The sequence below is a fragment of the Dendrobium catenatum genome, unplaced genomic scaffold, assembly GCF_001605985.2.
Source record: "Dendrobium catenatum unplaced genomic scaffold, ASM160598v2 fragScaff_scaffold_1022, whole genome shotgun sequence".
In the NCBI taxonomy this organism is placed as follows: domain Eukaryota; kingdom Viridiplantae; phylum Streptophyta; class Magnoliopsida; order Asparagales; family Orchidaceae; genus Dendrobium; species Dendrobium catenatum.
In genome coordinates, this window is record NW_021319484.1 from 1,371,041 (window position 1) to 1,381,079 (window position 10,039).

At 35.5% G+C, this 10,039-nt stretch overlaps 1 protein-coding gene across 1 annotated transcript; it reads right to left on the reverse strand.

Moving 5' to 3' along the window:
- Positions 1-850: 850 nt before the first annotated feature.
- On the reverse strand, positions 851-8,315 carry LOC110099429 (probable galacturonosyltransferase 13). Its single transcript, XM_020826571.2, has 6 exons — positions 7,782-8,315; positions 5,189-5,247; positions 4,891-5,046; positions 3,504-4,091; positions 2,351-2,653; positions 851-1,334 (listed from the first exon to the last, which is right to left on the reverse strand). Exons 1-6 carry the CDS (start codon positions 7,990-7,992, stop codon positions 1,044-1,046), a joined length of 1,608 nt encoding a protein of 535 aa, XP_020682230.1. The 5' UTR covers positions 7,993-8,315; the 3' UTR covers positions 851-1,043.
- Between the last annotated feature and the right edge of the window lie 1,724 nt (positions 8,316-10,039).

Genomic DNA, 10,039 nt, shown 5'->3' on the forward strand with positions numbered 1-10,039 from the left:
TATATCAAAGAGACGGACCTAACAACTGAAAGTGATTTGATCCGAGTCTGAATAAGCCTGGATCATGTGCGTCATTTGATCTCTAGCTATTTCATGCTTATGGTCAAATTGAACTTCTTAACAAGATGGGTGTTTTGAATTTCGGCTATTTAAGGGTAATGCATTTCTCATAAATTACAAATAGAGTGAGACTGGAGATCATAGAGGTTTGATTCATAACTCCTCTATCTTCGAGCCGCCGCAACCCACCCATTGCCATCACCACTACTCCTTGATCACCGCCATCGACATTGATGGCTACCTTTGCCCAAACACCAACATCGGGCCACCACCAGCCAATCAATACCATCAGACTACCACCAGCCTCATCAGACATCATCGTCACCAACATTGACACACAATATTGTCTATAAAGCTAATACACACCATCATCATAAACATCGAAGCTTGTCAACTTCATTGTCCACCATCAAAACCAAATATCAACGTTAACACCTACAAACTTGATCACCCATTATCACTACCAATGTTGATGTACGTCATTATAGATTAGGCGGATGTATACCATCAATACCAACATTGATGCCAACCTAATTAGTTATTCATCATTGCGACCAACGTTGATGCATGCTATTGCCTATAAGGTCCGGTCAATAAACATAATCTCCTATAAGCTCAAAGCACGTTGTCAGTAACAACATTGATGCTCGGCGACTTTGTGGATCACCATCACTATAAAGTATAAACTCTCAATTTTAAATTAAAAAAGTACACATTCTACAATTTGATGAAAATGGATGAAAATGGTTTTGATCTCAATATCATTAAGAGCATATGTTATAGTGACTTCTTGTTAAATTATATATAAGCAAAATTTCTATTGCAGAAAGTAACTGTTAATTCTCTTCACTGTCAAAGGGAAGCAATGTGCTCCCCAAAACAAGAAGACCAAAAATCACCCTCCTTATCTAATAATCAGCAATTTCTAGTTTACAACATGAAATAACATATTCCTTGTATAGATATATATTGCATTGCTGGAGCTAATCAACAGGCTGTAAGATATGACAATTTCTTATGAACTCATTGGAGTAGTTGACATGCTTTGTCCAAAATGGTTGAAGGTGTCTGTAACCTATGTCTAGCCATGGCTTGCACTGGCCATTGTAGTGGATGACAGCAGAGTTTCTCACCTTATTTAAGTTTGTCTTCTCCTGGTAACCCAAGCCTAGCATGTGCCATGATGAATCGATAGGATGCACGTGTCCGCGAAATGCGATTAGAGCTGGAGGCAACGTTCCGAGCTTCCAAATGGTCAAATTCGAGTTCACATTCTACGAAGAAGGAGATGAGCAAAAAAAAAAATTAGTTTGTCATCGAAAAATACTTCATTTAGAAGAATAGTACTAATATGAACTTGTGTGAGAGTTTGTTGGCTTAGCTGATAAAGATCTTGAAATTTGTTGTTAAGGTCTTGAGCTCAAATCTCATGGCCTAACTTACTATGTAAAGAATTGCAACAAAGGTTTCATTTGGGACAACTTTCTTATTGCTCTTAAAGCAGCTTTTTAGTACAAAATTTTTAATTTTTTAACTAAAAAGTTGTTTTAAAAAGCAGCAAGAAAGCCGTCCCAAATGAACCCTAAGTCAATCACAAGAATCTTGAGACTAATTTGTTCTACGAGTGAGGATGGAAAGAATTTATATTAGTATCAAGTTTTTTAAAGAGTTATGTTAAGAATGTTCAATGAAAGTGCACATCATATATGAAAATTTAGTTTTTTTAACAGGATGGAATATAAAATTTTATAAGTTAATAATAGCAACAAATCCACCTGTGAGTATTCTAAGTTTGTAAGTGTGTGGGCATCAACTGGATAATTAACAAAATTACAGAGGTAAGGTAATCATCACTAGCAACTTGACGCTTGATCGAGCGAAGAAGATGAGAAGAAGATGAGAACAAGAAAAGCAGGAAAAGGCTTTTACTTTACCAAAAGTTTCTCAAAAATAAAATATGCCCCTTACCCTATTCGGTAGGAGAACATATTCCCAGTACCAATAGCAAAACAAAAAGTAAAGAAGCTTAATTAAGGTAATTAAGTATTGCTACTATAATTAAGCAGCTATTTATGTATAATACTGTCATATATTGATACAACACTGTCACATACAATAGTAAATGTGCGTTTTATTAGTCAAAAGGTAAGGAAGAATTCATGGCATATGGAGAGAAAATGATGTTGTTTGAAAGGAAACATGAAGCACAAATATACCTGACTATTTTCCATTAGAATTTCAAATGACTTCCTACTAAAGTATGAGATGACAAAAAAAACTTAAGAATTACCTCTTTTAGCCAATGGTGGTAAGTTTCTCTGATTTGTGTTTTCCTCCATGAATTCAAGTCAAAGATATTCATTCCATAGGCCCATGCACATTCGTCGGGGTCCAAGTTTTTCGATACCAGAGGATGAGCGAAGTTGAAATATGTTCTAAAACGCTTAGACATAACCCAGCCGTCGTCGCCTTTACAAGTTTCAACAGCACCATTTACTTTTCCAAGAAGATCAATGTCCCAAAGTGGGATCAAGTCGCGCTGAACAACAACATCATCATCAAGAAAGACCACCTTGTTCAGCTCGGGGAAGAGCTGTTTGCATGAATTTTAGAGAAAAAAAAGTTATTGATATGTGGAATAAGTATGGTTTACAGTTTTTCATGAAATTTGATAAATTTGGCAGTAAAAAGAGGCACTTAGGGACCGTTTGGAACTGATTTTCATGGCTTTGCCTTTGATATAGCAATAACAATACTGTTTGACTAAACCTCGATCTCTTGCTACTTTTCAAGCCTCGAGTATGATAATAATAATAAGAAAGTTAATCCAACTTTTTCAATAGGGAAAAAATTATAATATCCACAAAAGTTTACAAAAAATATATTTTCACTAAAACAATCATACAATGGTTTTTGTAGCCACCCAAAATGGATCCTTAACTTGGGTAGAAAGAGACTCAGTTTTTTTTTTTTCGGGAGAAAATTGTTTTGAAAAAATTGCTTTTAGAATGGAATTTTTAAAGTACTTTGCAGCAACTCAGTAAAAGTAACGGCATATTTGACAATTTTTTACAGTTTTGCTTTCAAGATAGATGTCAAAGTTCTGCTTAGCTGCAACAACAAGATCTGTTAGACTGTGATAACTATAAAAAATTGCTGTAAGACTTTTTAAATATTGAAAAAGGCTATAGCACTTTAAATATTGAAAATTTTGCTTTTTAAATATTGAAAAAGGCTTTCAGAATGGATCAAAATGTCATATTAACCGGTACTTCTACATTTTCTCCTCCTAGAAACGCTTTTCCAAAGCAAGATATACCATTATTGCTCCGAATTACAGTTCCTTTTGAAACCTTCAATTATGCTTTCAGATTCAAATTCTAAAAGTCACTTTTTAACTTCCACAAAGACAACATATAACTTGTCTATGTTGATTCGATTACCTCGGGAAGATATATGCGAAGATGATTGAGCAAAGAAATATATTTCGGGCTCTTAGCTTGCAGTTTTGAAGCAAAAACTCTTGGATTATCACTTGCTTGGATGCCTGAGACAGGATTTCCATGATAATGATTTCTTACACCATGGTGACTCTCCATAGCTTGCAGCACAGGCACATTTTCTTTTGTCAGCCACTCAAACTGGTGAACACTTTTCACCTCAACAATGGCTGGAGAAACAGGATTCAAAGCAAACCATGAGTGCATGCCTGGATATGTCTTCTTGTCAGTGATAACATGAAAGACGATCATTTGAGGATTCAGTGAAGACCTGACCGTTGAGCCAACCACAACAGAAGCTGCTAAAATGTTATCAGAAGCTACAATGAAATGGTGGTAGGAGTTATCAAAGAGAAGGGGCAAATCTTCACGAGAAGGTAATTGTTTCCTTGCGAGTGCATTGGTAGAATATTCATCTGTCAACCTTAAGGAAAGACAATGGAGGCCTTTTGGAATAGAAATTGCGGCAAAGTGTTTATGCAACTGTTCTGACAATCTTGATTTCTTTACTTCCCTGTCCATATTTTCCATCTGCAAGACAGAAGTTCAAGTAATTGAACTTAAAGCTCTTTGAAGAACACGAAGGGGCTGTTTGGTTACAAGTAGTAATTAACTAGGATTTAGTTGATCGAAAAATCCAGATTTAGTAAATCTTAAGTGGATTAAAACCTTAAAATTGTTTGACATGAATATTATTAAATCTTGCTAAATCGTGATAAATTGTTTGACAATTGGTTTCACTATTTAAGATATGTAATACAGAAAACCCCTAAAATCCACTAAATTATGTGAATAAAGGGACTTAACAAAATCTTCATTTTTCAAGTTTTTTTTTTTACGATGGGTTGAATCCTTTGCATATGACTTAAATTCGCGACGGGGTATTGTACGTGGCAGAGTGGCATTTACTGTCACGATCCATTGAGATCAGGCCCTATGTCACAACAGATACGTCCCCGCCAAATAAATAAAAAAAAGGATTTAACAAAATCCTAACTTTAACAAATAATAAGGCAGAAATTAGATTTATCAAACAATAAGTAGTTCCAAGTTTTCATCTGTTGAAGGCTTCCCAGGAAATGCACGAAATAACCATTTCTAGAGCTCTAGAGGAAGCAAAACCCACCTCCATATAGCCCACATATAGTACGATCTACCAAGTGATTAAATACTTTTTTCTATTGAATTATATTCAAGGAAATTATCTTATAAAGGCAAAGTCAAGCAAGCATCAACCAGTAAATCCACATAATATACTATGTGATGAATGAAAAAAAAAAATTTTTTTTTGAACAACGGAAACAAAGAAAAAGTATAGTTAGTTACATACTGTGCCCTTCAGCATGATTGCAAATGTCTTTGCATCATAGTGGTTATGTTTCATTTCAGAAAGAAACTCGCTAAATGATTCTGGAAATTTTATGCCTGATGGGATTTCCACAGCATTTGCTTGATCTATTAGTTTATATAAATCTCTCATAAGTCTCTGCAAAAATGAAGCAATATTCACTGGTCATGAGCTTATGTTATTTCCTTGAAACAAATAAATTCAAACAACATTAATGTAAACATTTAATAATAGACTGCTTGAAAATTAAACAAAAGGGGCAGAAGTCTCTTTAGGGTACCATTGAATCATCATCACCACTACCAAGAAATCTTGGACCCAGCCTCCTTCCCAAACAAACTGAACCAGAAAATAAAATAGGTTAGGCCAAACCCTCAGTAAACAATAATTAGTAGTAGTGACAAAGGGAAAAAAACATAAAAAATACATCTATTATGCCACCCCTCGATACAACAACAACATCAAGCCTTAGTCCCACTACATGGGGTCGGCTACATGAATCCTTTTTCTCTATTGTATCCTGTTAAAAGTAACATTTTCGTTTAAATTTAATAAAGAAAGATCATTTCTAATATTTTCTAACCAAGTCTTTTTATCTCTACCTCTACCTTTCTTAATATAAGTCAAATCTAATACCCCTATTTTTCTAACCGGGTCATCGGAAGGCCGTCGTTTTATGTGACCAAACCATCTAAGACGACTCTCTCTAATCTTATCTTACAGTGGAGCTACTCCAACCTTTTCACGTGCATGCTCATTTCGTATCCTGTCTCTAAGGGTAAATCCACTCATCCACCTGAGCATCCTCATCTTTGCAACACTTAGTATTATGCCACCACTCGATGCATAAAAAAAAAATAATTCAAAAAATTAAACGTCTAATCATTATCATGCTCATGCGTACAACAATTGTGGTGAAACCAACAAAGAAATATAACCGACACATTTCAAAAGTGTTGGAAGAGAATCTTCATTTGACTTGGAATCATGTAAAGGCACACAAATTATTTGAGAGACATAGATGCATTTAAATATAAATTCAATAATCATGCATATTAGCACTCATCCCTACTATTTAGGATTTGTCATCTATGAATAAGATTAGTTGTCATAACTCATAATGCTTTTGTAGTTATTGTACTTCAAAAGGATATATTTGCACCTTAAAGCTGTAACCGAACAAGTGTTATCAATGAACAGCTTGAGGTTCATTTATATAAAGCTTATTTATGTTCACTTATCTAGATAATTGAACAAACTTGAACATTTATTTACTCTTTTATTCTTGTTCAAGAACATGCTCATTATTGTTTAACTAGTGGTTTGACAAGTAGTTTGTTAAGAGCTTGATAACATAATAATGACCAACTTACTTAATTGATGATTTATTTTGTGGTTTTGAATCAATTTGTTTATATCCTATACATTTTAAGAAGCATGCATAATTTTTGATATGAAAATATATATATATATATACAATTAAGACAAAATTTTATATATCATTATAATCGATGAATTGAGTAATGCTTACAGGTTTCTTAATCTATTTTGTATTTTTAATAATGTTGCATTACTATTTCCAAATATTTCTTTCGAATTCTATCAATATCATTGACATCATATCTCCAAATTGAAGGTCAAAGCCCTGGATAAGCAAGAAGTCTGTCATCATAAATCTCTACCCATTCTTTCCTCTTCAAATATTGATCCATTTACTAAACCCTGAACATAGAAAAAACTCTAAATTTAATGTAAATAATTGGGAATTTCTAACCAAATATCCATAACATGAACATTTTGCTTACAAAGCAGACAAACATAAAAAAAGTATTGCATTTAGAATAGAGAGAATGTTAGCTCCCGGTAAGACAGACAAATAGGGAAGAATGAGTGAGGCGGGTTTCAAATTAATACAGCACCTAAAATACATTAACCAAAGTACTTAAGCAGCTAAGAAAAAATCATAGAAGACCCAAAAGCTTCTCATGAAGATATGGAGAGGTAAGAACTTTCAGATGATAACCATTTACTAGATGTAGTTCTAGATTGCAGAGGGGCCAAGAAAAATATTAAAAGACCGTGTAATATCATGTCCATTCAGATTCAACTCAAAATAGCCAACAACTTCGAATTAAGTCACAGAATTGTTGCTTTTACATCCACTATAATCTGTAAACTTGATATCTAAGCCATAAAGGAAAAAATACAAGAATATTACAGTTAGATATGCACTAATGTATTAACAATATGAACTAAAATCATCATACTTCAACATAAAAATCCGAGCTATTTCATAAATCAGTTCGTGTGCTCATGAAGTCATTAAAAAGGTGAAATTTCAAAATAGCAATACTTCTCATATCAAACAAACCGACTTTTCAGAAAGTTTTTTTTTTCACATATTTAACTTTTGAATAGAAGCTTATAATCCAGAGTAAAGAAGAAGAAATGAGAAATCATGAGAACTAAAGATGTAATACAGATATACCATTCAATATGAATTCAGTTACAATAGAAAAACTTGAGCTAACAAGCCAAAGTCGTACAAAAATATATAAGAGCCAGAAATTTGAACTGGTTACTGATTGTAAAAAAAACGAAAGATGGTATCCAATTTAGAAGTCTTACTAGAATATACTCTCATAGGGAAGAATTGACTGTTATGACTAAAAAGGGTAGACGCCTTATAAGAGAATTCAAATTTGTACATCCTCCAATCCAAATATACAGTTTCCCCCTCATCCCAAGATCAATCAATCCAGCAAGAGTAAAAATCCAATCATCCAAACCAAATCCATTATACCAAATCGACAATCCCCAGCTTTGGATCCATCATGAGATAGATAGATAGAGAAAGAGAAAAGGAAGCTTACCGAAGGAGGAACAGTTATTGACGCCCTCAAGGGTTATGAGAGCGGTGAGGATGAAGACGAATGGGAGCAAGAGAGCAAGAATCAGGACGATGTGGAAGATCCGATAAGAGATATGGCGAGCAGAGACCTTCACCTTCATCAAATCAAATAACCCATTGTTGCTCGTTGATATAGTGATACTTCTCATGCTCGGCGACAACCTAATCTGCATCGTAGGAGCCAACGCCGCCACGGATTCAGCTCTTCATCTCTCGTCGTCGTGTTCTCGACGGCAACGGTGACAGCGGCTGCTGCGGTGTTACTATAAATTCCCGAGAAGCTCGATTTGATCACCATAGGAGGTCTTCGGCGGCGACTCCGGATCGGCTTGCATCAGAGGCCGGAAAGCGCAGCTGGAGATTCAAGCTGGAAACTTTTTCGCCGATTCGATTCAAAGATTTCAGTTTTTGACTTTTATGATCCCTCCCTCCCTCTCTGTGGCTCCTCGGCTTAATCAGTTAAAAAAAAAAGGAAAAACAATGAAATTTATGGCAAAAAAGAAGTAAAAAATGCGGTTTTGTTGATATTGCTCTTTTGGACAATTTGGCCTATTAAGGTTTCGAATAAATTAATAACTGTGATTGATTATTATAAGCATTTAACGGATTATGAATTTGGAATCTGTTTTTCTCAGTTTTATTAACCAACTTTTAACAACTTTTAATGATTTTTTTTACTCTAAAGGTGGGAAAGAAGACCTTTTCATCATCATTTAGCAATCAAAATAATTTGTGCATTGTGATCACACTTGTCAAGCAACTAATAAAAAATATATATTAAATATTTCATGCTTTTTTTTTAATTTGAAGAGATTTAATAAAAAATTATGAGAATTTGAATTTATTTTACAAATAAAGTATCCCTAACGTTATTTTATATCTTATTAAAGATCCTATAATTTATATTAAACATATTCTTATTTAAAATAGCTTTTATTTTTTTTAACATAATTATATTGTTTCGGGCTAGAGTATACGTGGCAATAGAATTAAAATTCTACATCTTAGTGTTGTACGGATATCTAGCTCACATGCATAGAACAAAATATTTTTTTACGAGGAAAACCCTAGAAAGGGGAAAAAACAGGAGGCTTGACCCAGTTGAAAATGATTCCACTAGAATTTAAGTATATTATAGTGGGCTGACTCGTCCTTGAGGGCGATCAAATTACAAATGCCAACTGTATGGTTGAAATCTAATGACAAACGGGGATGAAAGTCCAGTGTCCCTTGGCGGACTAACAGAAGTCCAGTGCTACTTGAAAATTGGGTGTCAGTTAATAGCATCATGGTGGTTTGGCAGAACTTCAGCGTCGGGCGGTGGTCTGGTGGAAGTCCAGTGTCCGATGGTGGTCCTGCGGAACTCCAAGCTTCAAATGATGGTCTGACATAACTTCGAGGCATCAAGTGATGGTCCGGTAGAATTCCGAGCGTCGGGTGGTGGTCCAGCAAAACTCCAGGCCTTTGGTGGTGGCCCGACTAAAGTCAGGGCCTCAGGTGGTGGTCTAGAAGAAATCTAGCCTCAAGTGCTGGTCCGATAGAAGTCCGAGCTTAAGTAATGGTCTAGCAAAAGTCTGAGGATCAGGTGGTGGTCCAGCGGAAGTCCGAGCCTCATGTAGTGGTTCGGCAGAACTCCGGGCCTCACGTGGTGGTATGATGAAATTTTGGGCCTCAGGTGGTGGTCTGACAGAACTCCGGGCCTCAAGTGATGGTCCGACGGAACTCATGGCCTCTAGGGGTGGTCCGGTGGAACTCCAGGGCAACCTCAGGGAACGTAACTGACATGAAAATGTCCAAGATACAAGAGCGATCTTCGATATCTCTCTTTTCTCCTTAGGCTTAGGGGGTCCCTCTCCAAGAGGAATGATGAGTCTATTTATATATTTCCTAAAATGGCATGACCCGTAAATAGGAGGAAGATCAAGGGTAAATGGGAAGTAGTTTGGATGGACGACCAATGTTGAATCCCCTTATCATGGACCGTTCGTTAGACATTTGAAAGTCGTAACAAGTTCGGAATTTCATGATCTTGGGCTTGTTGGATTCGTCTCGTCGAGCCGCGTGATTCAATTATAAGCATGTCATGTTAAAAAAACCATTTGTTAATCCAAATTATGGTTTGAACCTTCCAACAGTGCTTCGGGTCCATGATTTAGACCCATTTGGACTTGGATTGAGTCGAATTTGGTGTCATTGTGTTCGTATTTTCAAGACGTTTAG

Coding starts and splice junctions, on each gene's coding strand:
- LOC110099429 (XM_020826571.2), bottom strand. CDS start 7,992: ATGCAGATTAGGTTGTCGCCGAGCATGAGAAGTATCACTATATCAACG. Junction 5,047..5,188: donor GTGGTGATGATGATTCAATG/GTACCCTAAAGA, acceptor TCATTTTTGCAG/AGACTTATGAGAGATTTATA. Junction 4,092..4,890: donor CAATCATGCTGAAGGGCACA/GTATGTAACTAA, acceptor TCTGTCTTGCAG/ATGGAAAATATGGACAGGGA.